The sequence below is a fragment of the Echinops telfairi genome, unplaced genomic scaffold, assembly GCF_000313985.2.
Source record: "Echinops telfairi isolate 266 unplaced genomic scaffold, ASM31398v2 ScPeMD7_7419;HRSCAF=8457, whole genome shotgun sequence".
Classification (NCBI taxonomy): domain Eukaryota; kingdom Metazoa; phylum Chordata; class Mammalia; order Afrosoricida; family Tenrecidae; genus Echinops; species Echinops telfairi.
Window position 1 is genome coordinate 223,580 of NW_022111319.1, and position 19,303 is coordinate 242,882.

The 19,303-nt window shown below is 35.9% G+C and overlaps 1 protein-coding gene across 1 annotated transcript in view; it reads right to left on the minus strand.

Annotated features, from left to right (window-relative positions):
- Positions 1-19,303, minus strand: part of LOC123522506 — a 43,013-nt gene that overhangs the window by 11,722 nt on the left and 11,988 nt on the right. Inside the window, exons 3-4 of the mRNA XM_045297370.1 lie at positions 15,804-15,995; positions 10,690-10,771 (exon numbers count right to left, since the gene is read on the minus strand). Of these exons, the coding sequence (XP_045153305.1) occupies positions 10,690-10,771; positions 15,804-15,995 (274 nt within the window). The remainder of the gene's footprint in view (positions 1-10,689; positions 10,772-15,803; positions 15,996-19,303) is intronic.

Below are 19,303 nucleotides of genomic sequence, written 5' to 3' on the forward strand. Positions count from 1 at the left end.
AAATTTCTATAATAAATTGCACATCAATTTTAGTGTTCGATACTGAAACGACCAACAACCTGGTTTTGATTCCTTGTCTATAATACTTTAGTTTTACTCAGTAGCAAGCAACAACAATAACATTTTTACATATTTGGACAAAGACTACCTCTACTATCTCATTTGATCTTCAAAATAACCATGTGAAAGATAAAGGAATATATAAATCTCCATCTTCTTTTTTGTAGATATTGAAACAAATATGTCAAGTTGTGATTTGACTGTGATCATATCACCAAAACCAGGGCTTTATGCCCTTTCTAGAGATGTGCAACTTTGAAATTATTATTAAGGATTTAATTTTGCAAATTAGATTTAGAACTTGTTTTCAGAGTTAAATAAAGATGAAAGAGTCTTTTACCTTTCAAGAAGAGAGACTGGTCAATAAGAATTAGAAAAATATACTTTCCACTCTGCACTCCAGTAAAGTGGAAATACACTTTACATTCTGCACCCCAGTAAAATCTGCCAATTTTAGGTATGTTCGAGTTTCTCTATTAAAGACAAGGAGAGAGTAGAAGTGCTCCACAGCGTTTACAAAGCTGTAAATCTTTAGGAAGCAGATTGTGGCATCTTTCTTTCATGGAGAGACTGGGGGATTTGTACTAGTCACCTTTCAATAACAGGCCAACCCTAAACCCACTGTACCATCAAAGCTCCTTTTGTTTCAGGAAATATGCTCCTAAACTTAGTAATTATTAGTTTAAAGGTCAATAGAAGTTCAGAGTCCTTCTGAGACTGTCAAAAATTACTTTAATTGCTTGGGGAACAGGCTGGGATGTTCCCAGAAATATTAGCCTAAATGAAATTTCTCAGCTACAAACAAAGCAAAGCGGAAAAACATTAGATTAATCTGGGAGTTTTCTCAAGTTTCCAAAAGCAGGTGTATTGGATTACTCTGAACTCCATTCAGAATACCCTCTAATTACTCTTTGGAAAAGACCAGAAATGGACTGAGAGTAAAACAAAACACTTCCCTGGGAATTCACTTGGGAGATTTTCAGTCAATATTGGCCTCCAATATTAGGGAACACACACACACACACACACACATACATACAGAAACACATGTGTGTATTTATACACATAACATATAGTCTACTCAGCTATTTTTCACTTTTTAAAAAACTGAGTTTTAATCAAATGACAAGTTATACTTTGGATAAATTATTTCTATGAATGTGGCCAGAACCAGCTCTAATCTTACTATTTAGGTTGTATTCAATAATTTCTAGCAAAGAGAAATTAAAATTAAAGAAGAGAAATTCATGATAAGCTTTTTGAGAATATAGTTAAATGTTTGTGTGTTTTGATTTAAAATTTTCAAAATCTGGAAAGGAAACATTGATATCCTTTCCAGAATCCCTTTCCAAAACAGAATATCTAAGAAATGGAATAGGACAGGGAAAATGATCAGGGATTTATAGCAAGTAGCTCCTTCTACTTCAATGGTAATTTTGAATTCAGTCTAATAACCATTAGTCATTCTCCATTCTCTGGCCCTGCCTACCCTAATATAATTGGCATATGACATGGCGATCAAGATATAAAAATCCAAGATAAAAATTATATACCACTGATTAGGCTTTCATATTTTATGAAAAATTATAGTGTATGTCAATAGGGGAAGGAAGTGATACTGAAACAAATGGAAGAGCAAAATACTTTTGAAGACAAGAATCTAGTTTTATGCAGTTTTGCAATCTGCCGACCTTCCCAGGTTTATTATAGTGCTTTGGACATATTGAATATTCCAGACAGATTTTGAAATGTAAATGTAAAAAAGGTCCTCACACCAGTTACTTAATCATGCACAAAGAAAAATGAGGGCAATGGCAGAGCTAATTCATCAAAATCTCTTTGACCTCCTGAAACATTTTATCCTGTTAACTTAAAGTTATTTAACCTGTATTTTATTTATCATATCTTAAAACTCATAATATTAAATGGTAATGTATGACAAGCACTTACTATGAGTTAGAATTATCATAAATTTTAACTGTCATTTAGCCTGCTCTCTATCTGAAATACTCATTGGGATGGCTTATTTCCTTATTCAATTCCTCCAATTGCTAGAAAATAAATGTCTTACATAGAGCTGTAATTTTGTTTCTCTGTAATATCCACCACTGGTTCTGATTCTACCTTTGGGAACTTCAAAAAACAATGGAATTCTTCTTACACATAAATGCCCTACACATACAGGTACATTATAAAGTTATATCTTCCATGTTCCTTTAAGCTTAGAATTCAGTTGGGGAACAGATGTTTATCAAGCAACTACCCAAATGAGTTCATTGTACAGTGAGACGTGAGATGTGCTCTGAAGAAATAGCTTCCTAAAAACAAGGGCACTTGATACAGACTTGTATGTTGTTTCATGGATATTTATTATATCTCTAGATATGAGGGAAAATAAATGACTATGTTAATCTATTCTCCCATAAGTCCCAGCATAGGTCTGGGAACACAAAGATTTTCAACCAATACTTGTAGTAAAATAGCTTTGAAAAATATTGATATACTAAGGGAAGTAAAACAATATTGCTAGAAAGTAATATAAATATTTATTAAGCAAACAGCTCAAAATATGAAGCTATTTTTTTTGAAATATCCTCCATATCTTATCTGTACACTTCTAAAGGAAGTATTTCCATTTCTCTAATCCTTCTCCAAAGATTTCTGCAATCTTTGATTTACACCACATCAAAATGGCAATATAGGCATTCTCAAACTGTGTTCTTATTCAATGTTCTTTGAGTTTTGTCAACAAAAGGAAATCTGAAGGGGTCAATATCAGTACTTTAGGGTAGGGGACGTAAGGTTTCACAATGAAATTTTCCTAGGATACCCTAAAAAAATGAGCATGTGCATTGTAATGAAAAGCTTCCATGATTACCTTGTGTCCTTGCCAATATGATTTGCAATTTTCTTAAAAATTTCTTCAACTAAGCTTCCATGATTATCTTGTGTCCTTCAATAAAATCTATCAAAATTGCCTCTTTGGTATCCCCCTAAATAGTTGCCATAGCCTTTTTTTGAGTTTACCTTTTTACCTTTAATCTATTTTTTATTTTTACAAAGTTTTATTGACATATAGTTCACATACCGTACCATTAATGGTTTAAATATATTAAAATGAGTTGTGCAATCATAATCACAATCAATTGTAAACTATTTTCTTCATTCTTGTATCCATTATTACTAACTACCCATTTGTCCCCAACCTTCCCTTTAATGGTGTAAACATATTAAAATGAGTTGTGCAATCACCACCACAATTGATGTTGGAATATTTTCTTCATTATATTTAACATATAATTAATTGATAATTATATTTAATATAATTACCATAGTTTCTCATTTCCCTCCAACTTTCTTGCCATAACCCTAAGAAACTATTTTTTTCCTTAAGAAACTATTAATCCAGTTACTGTCTCTATAGGTTTACCTAGTTTGGATTTCATTTTAAAACAACAAAAATAAATAAAACTCAGAAAAACGCCAATCCAAAAGAAGCAGAAAATAATAAAAACTAGAACAAATTTAAAATGAGTCACAATGGAGAAAAAAATAATAAGGTATTAAATTTGCTTGACTTTCAGATAAAATAACATCTGGGGTCTCAAAGGCTTGGCTGTAAACAAGCAGGCATCTAAGTGAGATGTCAACTAAGTCCACACGGAACAAACACACTGTCATCATTCACCAAAAAATTATAATTCATATAATCTGAAGTTGAAGGAGGGAATAATATCAGAGCCTAAATTGTGAGAATCTGGTTTCCAGAGGCTATGGATGAAAGTGGGAGTTCCAACTACATAGGAAACAAGCCTTAGATGATCTCCCTCTATCCATAATAGAAGGCTGGGAAAAAAGTGCTTACTAAACAGAGTGAATTGGAGAGATGAGTATGGAAGATCAAAAGGAAAAACCTGATTTGAAGAGTTAAAACTTTATCAGTAAAACTTTATCAGTTGATGCCCCTCTGATGCACACTGGACCTGATCTGGTATTCAATATTTTCTGTATTTTTTTCATGTTAGGGTTTTTCTCAGAGGTGTTTTTGAAGTTGTGTTATATGTCTTTCTGTCTTTCAGAATATGTAACCCAGGATTGATGAACCTATAGGGACAGCAAGTAGAATAAGGGTTTCATCAGGGCGGGAGAGGGGCGGGGGGAGTTACAGTGTGGGGAGTAAAAGGGAAAGAATGTTTGGAAACTGATTGTGGTAACACTTGCACTATACTGTTGATGTGCTCGAACTATGGAATGATATGATATATGTACTAGCTCCTAAATAATAATAAATTTAAAAATAAATGAACAAACTTCCAATTTTAATAGTTAAAAATTTTAATCTTACTAGATCTGTATTAATCTACTTCCCAATGCACCGTCTGATAGCAAGGCTATTTACATCCCTGATCAATGGTCAGAATTTTCCGAGGCTTGTCCTGCAAATGGATTTTGGGCTTTCACTGTCATCCACAGTCTTCTGCAAACTGGATGCCCAGAATTTAAGCTCCATTACAGTTCCCTTAGTTGGTCTTGGATTTTATTATTTAAAATTCTTAGATCACAGAGGCTGGTGTGATTTTTCCATCTGGATTTAGCTGTCACATCACTTATATTGCTGCTTATTTAAAAAGAAATTATTCTTTCTGATACCCACGCACCAGCTCATAATTAACTTTTCATTGCAGTCTGTCTGAAGTCAAGACTTCAACATCCCTGGTCAGTGAACTTAGGGAGTTCAATGGATCTGCCTTGAAGTTAATTAACCCACCAGAGTTCCTGGGAAGTTATTGATTTGAGTGGACCTCGTTCTCTGGATCATATTGGTAAATCCAACATTTTCCTGGTTAGGAGTCATTCCATAAAATAATCTTCATTAGCTTTGATCTTAAAAACTGATAGAAAGATCATCTCTCTGAACTAACTGATCTTCACAAAATACTCTTGGCACCCATCAAGCTGAAAGCGTACTGAGACTGAAATGTTCATTTAAAATTAAAAATGCCAAGTGATGACAGATCCAAACTTCAATAGCTACCACATCAATGTTATTTCTATGGTTTTCTTCCACTAGCTTCTGGATTTCAGCTACAGTTTATTCATTCACTGAGTTTGATGTGGTCCCTGTCTTGGCTCATCTTTGAGGTCTTCCCAGCCTTCTTTTTTTTTTTCACAACCTATTTTGAAACACTTGACCCATCTAAAAACTATTGATTGATGTAGAGCAGCATTCCTGTAAATTTGTGGCAAAATTTCAATGATTTGGAAAGATGTTCACTTGGGTTTTGTTAAAAATTTGTTATTAGCCCTGACTGGAAAAAAATTTCATGGCACAAAAATATCCTTTTTTAAAAAAAGGGCATCCTAATTACACAAGTGTATTACTGAGAGAACTTGTCTGCAGCCATCCACTGATGCCAGAGACATGTTTAAATACATTTTTGTTGGAATAACTCACATATGTATGAACTGTAACACTAATAAAAAATACATTTTTACTTACCTTAGTAAACTTAGATGTACAGAAAATTTGCAAATATAATAGTTTCCTTTGACCCAGTGTCTCATGTCAACATCTCACATAACTATGATTACATTATCAAAATGAGAAAAATAATATCGTTGTAATATTATTAATTGAACTACAGAAGTTATGTAAATTTCAGCAGGTTTTCCACTAATATCCTTTTCCTGGCCCAGGATCCAATTCAGAATCTCAGGTTGCCTCCACTTGATATTTCTCCTTAACTGCTTCTAATCTGTGGAAATCCTTAAATATTTCTTTGTCTTTCATGACAAAGACTATCGATCAATTATTTTATAGAATATTCCTTAAATGGGTTTGCCTGATGTTTCCTCATGATTAAATTGAGGTTATTCTGTTTTGTCAACAACACAACAGCAGTAATGTGCCCTTCTCATATTAGAGCGTACATAACGTGGCTATATCTTATTAGAAGTGATACCAACACAGATCATGCAGTTAAGGTCGCATCTCCCAGATGATCCTTTAAATCAAATTTGTTCATTTCTGAATTAAAAGTACAACACTCTGAAAAAATGTTAATGGGTAATAATTTAAACAAAAATTTCCCCCCACATCTGTCCTTGAACCACTCAGTTGGTACTTCCATAATCACCTAAAAGGTAGCTACTTTTATTGTTGTTTGTGTACAACTTCAGTGTTTCTTTAAATAAATGCAAATAACTATGAATATATGTATAACCGTAGACTCCTTGTAGTCTCCACTTTCTATGCACCCTCTTCTGCATCCTTTTGTCACTGAACATACATTGGAGAACTTTTCATATCAATATTGAAGTGATTTTTTTCTTAAAAATTTTTAATATCATCCCATTATATTTATCCCACTCCTCTGGATAGGTACTTGTAGTATTTCCATTTTTTCCTATTACAATGGATGCTACAATAAAGAATTTTATAAATACATCAATTTGAAGACATGTGAATAGCGTCAATTCAACTCATAGCAGTTCTATGTTCAAGAGAACAAAACACTGCCTAGTTCTTCACCATCCTCACAATCGTTAGGTTTGAGCTCATCATTGTCGCCATTGTGTCAATCTAACCTCATAGAGGGTCTTCCTCTTTTTCCTTAACCCTACACTTTACCAAGTATACTGGGCTTCAACAAGGACTAGTCCTTCCTGATAACATGTCCTGAATACAAGAGATGCGTTTTCACTATCCTTGCTTCCGAGGAGAAACCCAGCTGTACTTATTCCTAAACAGATTTATTCATTCTTTTTTGGGGGGTGGGGGAAGAGGACCAAACCCAAACCCACTGCCATCTAGCCAATTCCAACTAATAGCAACCCTATATTTATAGAATATTCTACATATGTCACAAAAAACATAATTCAAAGGCTTCAGTTATTCTCCCATCTACCTTATTCAAAATCCAGCTTTCCATGCACATGTGGCAATTGACAATACCATAGCTTGGGCTGATACACCTTAGTCCTCAAAGTGGTATCTTTAAAGAGGCCTTGTGCAGCAGATTTCAACAATGCAGTAAATCATTAGGTTTATTGCATTCTGCTTCAATGAGCATTGATTGTGGCTACAAGTAAAATGAAACCTTCCACAGCTTCGATCTTTTCTCATTTTTCATGATGTTGTTTATTGGTCCAGCTGTGAGAAATTTGGTTTTCTTTAAACTGAGGAATAATCCATCCTGAGAGTGGTAGTCTTTGATTTTCAACAAGAAGCACTTCAAGTCATCTTAACTTTCAGCAACTAGGTTTGTATCATCCACATACCACAAAACGCTAATGAGTCCTCCACCAATTTTGAGGCCACATTCTTCTTCATGTGGTCCAGTTTATCAAATTATGCACTCAGCATGGAGATGGAATATGGAACGACACTGACACACACCATTACTGACTTTAAACCATGCAGTATCTATCCCCTTGTTCAGTTCAAATAACTGCCTGTTTGTCTATGTACAGGTTCCCAGCGAGCACAAGTTCTGGAATTTCCGTTCTTTGAATATGATTTATAGTGTGTTAGGATCCACACAGTCAGGTGCCTTTGCATAGTCAGTAAAATACAAGTAAACGTGTTTCTGATATTATCTGTTTCAAATCATGAACCATCTGATGTTAGCAATGATATCCCTCCTGCCACATCCTTTTCTGAATCTGGTTTGGGTTTCTGGAAACTCATCTGTCAATGTACAACTGCAACAATTTTTAACTTACATTGAGCAAAATTTATTTGACTGTAATAAGGAGCCCTAGTTTCACTGTGAGTTAGGATTGAGAAGTTAAATACCAGGGTGGCAGTTCAAACCTACCATCCCCTCTGTTAGAAAGAGCTGAGAGTGTTTACATTGATCAAGATTTAAAGTCTCAGAAGCCCTATATAGGGTCACCATGAGTCAGAATTGGCTTGATGGAAATGGAGTGATTGATATTAATGATATTTGATGATTTCCACATCTGTTCTATCACTTTTTGAAAAGAATGAGTACAAATATGGATCTCTTCCAGTTTGCTGGTCAGGTCGTTGTCTTTTAGATCTATTTTTGCATAGACAAGTGAGTGCCTCTTTGACTGCATCCGTTTGTTGAACTGTTTCCATTGATACACCATCAATTTCTGGAGCCTTCTTAATGAATGCCTTAAGTGTATTTTGGATTTCTTCTTTTGATACCATCAGTTCTTGTTCATATGCTACTTCCTGAAATTCTTGAACGTTGAGCAATTATTTAACGTTGAGCAATAAAAAATCCTGACCAGCAGTTCAAAACCACGAGCTGAATTGCAGAAGAGGAGGCTTTCTGTTCTTATACAGATTTACAGGCTCGGAAACCCACAGGGGAAGTGCTACCCTGTCCTGCAGGGTTGTTATGAGTCAGCATCAACTCTATGGCAGTGAATTTTTTGTTTGTTTGTTTTGACATAGTAAACCATAACCTTGTTTGAATGAAAATGGCTAGTACCAGTTCATTTGAGCTCACTGATACACAGGAAATTGATCTTTATGAATTCCATTCCATTTTTCATGACTTCCAATTTTCCTAGTTTCATACTTTGTACATTCCACAATCCATTTACTGATGGATGCTGTGGCTATTTCCTCTCATTTCGAGTAATAGAAAATCTGTCAAGGAAAATATATTACCAATATATGTCAATTGCCACAGATCTTATTATCCTAAGCCATTTTTTGACAGGCCAAAAGGGCATTCCAGTGTTGTTGTAGTCATTTCTCTAATGATCAGAGAAATTGTTCATTTTTTCTTATGCTTAAAAATGATTTTAGTTTCTTTGTTAATAGTTTTAATGATACATAATTCACATACTTACAATTAAATTATTTAAACATATTAAAATAATTTTGCAATCATCACCATAATCAATTTTAGAACAATTTCTTCTTGCTTGTACTCATTATTATTATTCATTCCCTATTTCCTCCCAACCTCCCCTCCCATGACCCTCCAAAACCAAACCACTGCCATCAACTCAATGCTGTCTCATAGAACTGCCCCTGTGGGTTTATGAGACTAAAGGACCCCGTCAAAGTGTTAAAAAGTGAATGTGTCACCTGAAGAACTAAGGTGTACCTGATCCATACCATGATTTTCAGTTTTCTTATAGAGGTGCCACTTTGAGTCAGCATTGAGTCAATGGCAGTGAGCTTGGTTTTTGGTTTATATACATGTAAAAATAGGACAATGAATAAGGAGGAATTGATGCCTTTGGTTTATGGTGTTGGGGAAGGATATTTCATATAGAAGAACAAACAAACCTGTACAGCCAGGATGCTTTTTATAAGCAAGGATTATGAGACCTAGTAGTTTGAGCATGCTATTAGTAGTACTTTGCGCATGCTATTAGTAGTGAGTGACCAGTCCCTGGAGAAGGGCAACTTGCTTGGGAAAAGGGGCCAGTAAAAAATAGGAAGACCCTTAATGAAATGGATTCACACAGTGGCTGAAAAATGGACTCAAATACTATGTATATAACATAAATCCTGAAAACTAATAATAATTATGAGGATGACTCAGATCCAGGCAATGTTTCATTCTGTTATACATAGGGCTACTCTGAATCCAAATAGACTGGACCAACAACTTAGTTCATTTATGAAAATTTTATTAACCTTTTATCTGAAGCCCACTATGAGTTTCAGTGTTTAACTGGACTTGATGCTATCAAAAAGTTATTATATCAGACATATGCATAGAATTATTCAGATGTTGAAAATTCAAAATATCAGTGTAGATATTATTCTTTTAAACTGTAGATATCACAACTGAGCATAGTCTATAACTTAATATACTATAACAAAAAGATGACTGCTATTTGCTCAATTCTGATGCATAATGACTGAGTAGCACTGTTCCTTTGAGTTTCTGAGACTGTAAATCTTAAAGGGAATAGACAAGTTCATCTTTCTTAGATGGAGCAGCTAGTGGATTTGAACTTCTTCCTTTTTGTTTAGCGGTCCAATGCTTGCATAAAAGTGCCACCATTGTTGCATGTGATTACTTTTGGTTTGATTTAAAATAAATCATTGCTTCTGCTTCCTATATTTGTGGTTTACTAGGAAAAAGAGGTTTCCAATCCCCTTTTATCTGCATTCAGAGTTCATTTTAAAGTACTGTATAGAGAATCAAGGAGATTCCCACAATTTTTTGTTTGCCTTTTCTTTTTATAGTGGAGGATTTATGCTACTAGGAAAAAATTTATTAGGTGAAAAAAGATTTTCAGTTAGCATAATTGAAAAATCACAGAATTCAAATCTTTATCCTCTTATCTTTTATTTTCTGTGCCTGTTTTTGTGACTTCCTTTTCCCTCCAAGGCTACCTTAGATATGTATTTCAGCTTCATTTTACCTGGAAACAAATGATGGGGAGGAGAGGTAGGAAGAATTCCCAGTGTAATTTGCCCCGGGTATGGTCTGTACTTGAATGATCCATAACCTTTCATCAAACATGCCACATTTCTATAATTCTATCTTCAGATAACAGGCAATGTTGTTGTCTCTGACTACTATAATCTCCCAATGTTCTTCCCCCCACCCCCCAAGGCATTTCTCTCTTTTGTGACTTCTGTAAACTTGAGTTATCTGTTAAATTAATTTCCGTGTTTACCTGGCCTTGATTATGTGGAGAAGGTCTCATGTCAGTGTCCAAAGCATACACAGAGTCATACTGAGGAACGTTCTTCTGCTCTCTGGTGCATATAGAAAAGAAAAAACATAGTTAGGAGGGAGTGTTTGCTTAACTGGCAATAAATAACTTCTATGAAACCCAATTTTAATAATACAGAATAAACACTGTCATTTAAAATATCTATTATAATAGTTACCAAAGAGAAAGCAATAATAATAATGACTAATTTTGGTGAATCTGTTCCATGTTCAAGGTACTTTACTTAACATTTCCCAGTTTCCCCCAACATTTCATTGTGAAAACTTTCAAATATACAATAAAATTGAAAGAAATTTACAGTGAATTCTGATATACTTAACATTTCAATTATATTTTAAACATTTTACCACATTGGTTTAACATCGGCCCATTTATCCATCTCACTATCCACTCCTTGACCTACTTTATTATTTTGATGCAAGCTAAATAAAATTGTAGACATTGGTATACTCCTAAAGCCATATTATATTATTTTGAATATTTACAAAAGGTCTACATGATAGATAGTATTAATTTCATTTTACAGATGAGAAATCTGAGGCTAAGAAATTTTAAGAAAATTCCCAAAGGCCACACAATGAGTGATTTATAGAACAAGGATTTGAGGCCCAAGCTGTCTGAATCTGTGTTCATACATTTTCCACTATATACTCTATATGTTGAAATGTACAATTCAGGGAATGGTATAGGAGAAAAAATCTCAAAGAAAACTATAATTTGTTTCAACTGGAGGAAACAATGTCATTTAATTCTTTACTCAATAGCCAATAAATAAACTCAAAATTTGAGAGCACTATTATTATGTAGTTTTCATTTTCATTTGTTTCTCACAACTACAGAAGAAGTGAGAAATGCATTATTACCACTTATAAAGGAGGAAACAGGAACCAATGTTCCACCCAAAGTCACAGCCAATTAATACAGATAAAGTATTAGAACATAAATTCAATGTTACATAAAAGTTTGGAAGATGGCAAACTGTGTGGAGAAAACCTATAGCGTGAGTTAATTTTTTTTAACATCTCAGGGGAGTTCTAACTTATGTCAAGTGGTAAAATGAAATTCACCACTTTAATTTCCATTTGCAAAATTAATGTTGAATAAAACTGATTTTATTCCCATAAATATGTATGCCATGTATTACTTTATTTTTTTTCTTTTTTAACATTTTATTAGGGGCTCATACAACTGTTATCCCAATCCATACACACATCAATTGTGTAAAGCGCATTTGTACATCGTTTCTTAAAACATTTTCTCTCCATTTAAACCCCGGACATTAGGTCCTCAATTTTCCCCTCCCTCCCCGCTCCCCCCTCCCGCATGAGCCCTTGGCCATGTATTACTTTAAAGAACATGGAGTGATACTTTTATTTTTAAAAATTAGAATTTTGAAAGAACACAAAAGTTAGAGAATTTATCTTCCTCTCCCAGAGAAAAATCAAAGACTATTCAAATTGCTGATTTTACTGCAACTTGCAAGCCTTCCAGGAATATGTGGTGCACATTACTAGCCACTTTCAATTTTAAAGTAATATTTCAAAATCATCCCCAAATGGCATAAAAGATTCATTGTTTTACCACTGTGGAATGGTACTTCAAAATAAATGCTAATTTTAATTAATTGCTATAAAATCGATGAGATTTTACTTAACTAGTATTTACTTCTCATACCTCCATCACTCAGAGGCAATTTTCTATTTAATAAACAAAAAATTAGAGGATGAAGCTTAACATTATCACATTCAATGTACTACTTTATCTCCTGAGATTTCATTAGTATTGTTTGAGGGTTAAGGGACTCACTGCTTGGGACAGACTAGCACTGTACCCTCCACTAAGTTACTTGTCTGAGTAAGATAGGGTTTGTTTTATAGTGGTTATCTTAAAAATCCACTACCATAGGTGTGAAACCTGTAGAATTCAACTTGACACACATAATAATCTTCAACAAGTGGCTGCTACTTTTTGTATCATTCTCAGCATCTCTATTAAGTGGGTAAAACAGATTATAACCATATTTATTTTATAAGGATATAAATTTAAACCCACTGACACAGATAAAGATTACAATAAAATATATTGGTTTATAGCTTTCATTTATCTGACATAGTTGCTCATTCACACTCACTTTCATCGAATCGATTGCTATTCATAGCAACCCTACAGGGCAGAATAGAACTATCCAGGTGGGTTTCAGAAGCTGTAAATCTTTTTTTGTTTTTGAATAAATCATTTAATTGGGGGCTCTTACAGCTCTTAGCAAAATCCATCCATTGTGTCAAGCACATTTGTACATTTGTTGCCATCATCATTTTCAAAATATTTTGTTTCTATTTGAGCCCTTGTTATCAGATCCCCATTTCTCCCCCTCCCCCACACTCCCTCCCTCATGAATCCTGGATCATTTATATATATTTTTTCCCCATGTCTTATACTGACCACGGTCTCCCTTCACCCACTTTGTTGTCCATCTCCCTAGGAAGGGGGTATATATAAATCATAGATCATTGTGATCAGTTCCCCTACTTTCCCCCCACCTTCCCCTTGCCCTCCTGGTATCACTACTCTCATTATTGGTCCTGAGAGGTTTATCTCTCCTGGATTCCCTGTGTTGCGAGTTCTTATCTGTACCAGTGTACATGCTCTGGTCTAGCCGGATTTTTAAGGTAGAATTGGGGTCATGATAGTGGGGGGAGGGGGGAGGAAGCATTAAAGAACTAGAGGAAAGTTGTATGTTTCATTGGTGCTGTACTGCACCCTGACTGGCTCGTCTCCTCCTCATGACCCTTCTTTAAGGGGATGTCCAATTGACAACAGATGGGCTTTGGGTCTTTACTTCATGCTCCCCCTCACTCTCATTGATATGATTTTTTGTTCTGGATCTTTGATGCCTGATAGCTGATCTCATCGACACCTCATGATCACACAGGCTGGTGTACTTCTTACATGTGGACTTTGTTGCTTTTCAGCTAGATGGCTGCTTGGTTTATCTTCAGACCTTAAGTGCCCAGATGCTGTTTCTTTTGATAGCCGGTAACCATCAGCTTTCTTCACCACATTTGCTTATGCACCCATTTTGTCTTCAGTGATTATGTCAGGAAGGTGAGCATCACAGAATGCCGGATTATTAGAACAAAGAGTTCTTGCATTGATGGAGTACTTGAGTGGAAGCCCAATGTCCACCTACTACCTTAATACTTAACATATTAGATCTATTTCCCTATCATTATATATAAATATATTTACATAGGTACATGCCTATGTTTAGACATCTATAAATGTCTTTTGCCTCCTAGATCTTTCCTCTATATCATTTTACTTTCCTCTTGTCCCACTGTCATGTTCTGCCTTCATTCAGGTTTTAGTAATTCCTATCAGTTACATTGCCCTTGATTAAGTCTCACCAGGCATCCTATGCCCTTCTTTCCATCGATTTTAGATCACTTATTATTTCCTTGTCCCTGGGTTGGTTGACACCCGCCTTCCTTTCTCCCACCTTCCTCTCTTCCATGTCCTCCCGGAACCATCGGTCCCATTGTATTCTCCTCCAAATTGTTTATCCCACCTATTTTATCTAGATAGACATGCAGAGACAATAATAAGCGCAAACACAAGACAAAGCCAAACAAAACAACAAAATAAGACAAAACAAAATAAAAACAGCAAAAAAGGAAAAGCGTGTAAATTGTTCCAGGTCTGTTTGTTGACCTTTAGTCAACACACAGCAACACTTTAGAGTGTTTTCCAGTCAAGTCTGATGGGGTGCCATGCGCTGGCCCCAAAGTGTATGCTTGGTATTCCTCTGGGACTTCACTCTTTTGCTCCCTTTGCTGCTCTGTTGCATGCCCTTAGTGTTTCACCCCAGTGTGATGGGGTCAGATTGGGCACAATTCCTGCACGGTGTCTCCAGTGTTTTTCCCCGTAGCTCTATGGATCAGTGAGGGACGTCGTGTCTCGTGGTGGGGCCAGCCTTCTGGTCTTCTCTGTGCACTGGCGGATCTGAGTAGGAATATCTTCCTCAGGACTTGGTGGACCAGGATGCGTTCCACTCTCACCTTCCCTCTTCTTTTGCTCCTGTGTGCTCTGATCAGAAGTGTCCCTCTCCCCGAGTGGTAGCCTCAATGCTGTCCTCTGAAGTCCATTCTTCTGGGGGGTGGGGTCCACATAGCTGGGATTGGGCTTGGCCCCAAGAAGCTGTAAATCTTTACAGAAGAAGAACCCCTCCTCTATTCCCTTGGAGCTGTTGGTAGGTCTGAACTACTGAACTTGTGGTTAGTAGCCCAGTATGTAAACAACTATGCCACCAGGTGTCCTTGGTAATAGTAGTAGGTATGGATAGAACAATCCCCCTTCCACTCATACACACTTTTAGAATAACGTATGTAGTAGAGAAAGGAGCTGTGCTGGTGAAGTGGAAAAATGATCTGCTGGTCATGGAAAGGTTGTCATTATGAATTTATTGACCACTGCACAGTAGAAGAGTTTGGCAATCTACTTCCATCATGATATCAGCCTTGGACCCTATGGTGCAATTCTAGCCCGTCTTTTAGGGTCATTATGATTTGGAGTGACTCTGTGGCATTGTTATTTTATGGTTTGGTTTTAATACATGGAGTACACACCAACACTTTCTTGATGGAAAGAAGACACAGAAGAAGGACAGTTATTTAGTAAAGTATATTTGACTTGCAGTGAGGATGATAGTTTTGCTCTATCCAAATGCTGAGCATTGTTAACCTGACTTTTGGTGGAATTTAATTAAAATGTTAATGAATATAAAAGAGAAAATATAAGTTATAGTTACGATGAACAATGAGAAACCCTGGTGGCATAGTGGTTATGTGTTGGGTTGCAACCCACAAGGTCTACAGTGTAAAAGCACCAGCCACTCCCATAAACAGTTATAATCTTGGAAACCCATAGGAGCAGTGCTATCCTGGTCTATAAGGACTGTGAGTCGGCATCGACTCAATGGCAGCGAGTTTACGATGAATGGCATAATTACTTGCGATAGCTCCCCTAATTTTTTGCAATATTTACAAATATCTTACCGGTGATCATCTACATTTTTTGTGGGTTTTTTCTTACAGTAATAGATGGTCTGCATTGTTACACCAACTATTAAAGCCAGTCCTATCCCAGGCAGTGCTGCTACTAAAATCAGGTCTTGAGTACTCCAGAGTTGGTCACATTTGGCTCCCATATACCAGTAATTTTGCCACCGACTTCTGAAATTTGGACATCTGGAGAGAAATAACAGGAATAGAAAAGGTTCACAAATTAGGATAAAAGTAAATTGGGTCTCTGAGTGAATCAAACATTACATTGTTACTCAACCGTGAAATTTCCCTCTAAAGCTCTCAAAAGATTTGTGTTGATTCCTTTTCCACTTGAGCAAACACTATAAAACCTACAGTTTGCAACCTACAGTTTGAAAACATTAAGTGAGCATGCAGACAGCTGTTAGAATTTTCAAACCATTATCTAATGAAGGTGTGGTACTTGGGGGGGGAGTCGAGATTCACCTGTTTCAAGGCTTCTTTTAAAATTATCCAGTTTTGTTCGTGGCTATTCTTTTTGCTACTGTTGTTCTATCAATGCTAGAACGCCAGTTCAAAACAACCTAGTCTACTAGTTCTGTAACTACAGTTTGGCCTTTCTCCCACTTCTTATTACAGTAATGAATGAAGGTTAACAGACTGCTTCCGCCACTCTAAAATAGATAACAAGAAGAAACATGAGGATTTGAGACTAGACTGTGCCAGAAATAGATTTGTTCCCATCTTTGCCTATAAGCCCAGATGTTCTTTTTATTTTATAAAAATAAGTGACTCCCATAAACTTTCAATGTTTTTTAAAGAAAACTCATGAGATTCTACCAAATAACCTGAATGGGGTAGAATGGGGATTCTACCAAATAACCTGAATCGTGTACAGATTGAAAATTGGATGATATACACCTACAGAGAAGTGTCTATGGACTTGTGGAAAGGAAGTAACTAATGGGGACATTTGTTCATGTAGTATCTTTAGAGAATGTTTTATTGTCCCCTACAGGATTGATTCAATGAATGTTAGATCCTAAGTATGGTATTCTTGGTTTATACTGTTTTAATATACTAAGGAATATATTCCTGGCTAACACTAAGGTATTAATGAGAAGATTACTAGAATTTTTATAGTTCTGGGATTCGCTAAGAAAATATATCTACTAAATTCACACAGGCAATAAGCCACTTGTGGCTTTTAATATGTACTCAAATGTTAGTAATACATAATAATAACTTACATGGCTTTTAATATGTGATACAATATCATTTATTTAATGAGGTAAAGCATATTTTTCAAATATATTTTATTCATCTTCATATATTTCTTACTGAAAAATACTTTTGTCAGAGTACGTTTCTTTTGAAGTTTAGAAGTAAATAACAAAGAAATCAAATATTATACAATACTATTTTATTAATTTATTCAACATCATTATTAAGGTAACTATGTTTCAGTGATACAATTCTTGCTTTTCATGTATTAGGACTTAGTTTGATTCCTAGTTTGTTATCAGAGGATTTCCTGTTGTTATGATGTTCAACAGGTTCCAGCAAAGCTTCCAGATTATGATGGACTAGGAAGAAAGAGCTGGCAAATATACTCCCCAAACTCAGTCAATTAAAACCCTATGGATCACCAAGGTCCAACTCTTTACATATCTTAGGGAAAGTAGAGAACCAGGAAGCATTTCATTCAATTGTGCACGGGTTGGCCAACAGTGACAGCTAACACAATAACCATATGCCAGATACTGTTCCAGGTATTTAAGGTACACCACTAAATAAAGCAAAGATCCATGTCCTAAATGAGCTTGCAATCTATCTGGGGAACTATACAATAAAAATAAATATGCATAGTAAATCATCTAGAATATTTGAGTGATAAGGGCTATGATAAAAATTAAAAGTAGAGCAGAGGAAGGGGTATTGACCATGTGGGAAGTAGGGTATGTGGTAGGTTTCAGTAAAACAATGAGCTGATTTAATTGAGAATGTAACATTTTAAACATCACCGATGGAAATGAGAGAGTTAGCCACAGAATAATTTAGAAGAATAACATTCCAAATAAAGGAAACAGCAACCATAAAGACACTAAAGCAAGGGAGTATGATTTCATGTTAGAGGAGCAATAAGGAGAAGCCAGTGTAAGGAAAGAATGGGAGAGAGTAAAGTTATGGGGGTAGAGAGGCTAGATCTCAGAAAATCTTATAACTCACTATAGGGACTTTTAATTTTTTACAGTGAGTGACATGAGACCTAGGACAAAGTTTTGCGAAGTAATAAGATCTCTGTTTTTTAAAAGATCAGGCTCTGTGGTATATTGAAAACAAGCTGTAGAAGGCAAGGGTAGAAAAAGAGGATTATGAAGTTGCTCAGTAATCTAGCAAGATGATATTTGCTTGAACCAAGATGGCTACAGTGCAAGAAATGGTTGGTTTCTGGATATCCTTTTGAGTTTATTGTGCCAACCTGGCTGATAAACACATGTGGGGTTAATTGAAGGGCAGAGGGATAAATGGCTCAGTAAGCCTCGCCTTTCTAGTTCTTGGATCTCTTGCTTTTGATGGTCGGACCAGGGTGCAGCTGCTTTAGCAGTTCCCAGCTTCAGTTTGCAAGACTGACTTCCTGCAAGACATCCCCAAGGAGAAGCCACATGGACCTAGTCTGATGCAGCCCTAGGTGCTGGAGCAGCTGTGTGGAGACCCCTGTCAGCACTGAGATGCCTACACATTCACTGACTCCGCTTTCCTCCTGCATTCAGCATCATTGTGTGTGCTTTGTGAGATGGAGGAGGACTTTGTGGATTGGTGTTGGACATATGGGTTAATGGGTTAATGTTGGACTTGTGGGCTCGGGCAGCATTGGGTTGGGATGTTTTCTTGATGCTCACTTAACCTTTATATAAAACTCTCTTTTATACATGAGTCTCTGTGGATTCGTTTCTCCAAAGTACCCAGACTAACACACCTTTTAAAGGCAAAACCAACAAGATTCAACTGAGTAGGGAGACTGATGGTAGAAAAGATTTAGAGTGATAGTGGTGGAAACTCTGGAGTTCATGTTTCTACATTGCTTATTTTGAGATGAGTAATAGATATTCAAGTGGTAATTCTGAGTAGATTTTTAGACTTATGAATCTAGAGTTATGAAATATACCAGCTTAGATGGCATTTGAAACTGTAAGAGTGTATGAGGTCGCTAATGTTGATGGCATAAAGGAGACAAAGGATGGAACCCAGGAACACTCCAAAATTAAGTACATGAGGTGAACCAATGAAACATGAATGTGAGAAGTGGTCTGTGAGACAGAAAGACAAAACAAGGATCAAGTGATTTCCTTAAAATCAAGTGAAAAATGCAAGGAAAATCAACTGTGGTTAAAGAGTTCTTGCTGTTATTAGGTATCTTTGAGTCAATTCTGATTCATAGTGACCCTACGTACAAGAGAACAAAACAATGGCCAGTCATGTGCAATCCTCACAATTGTTATGTTTGAGCC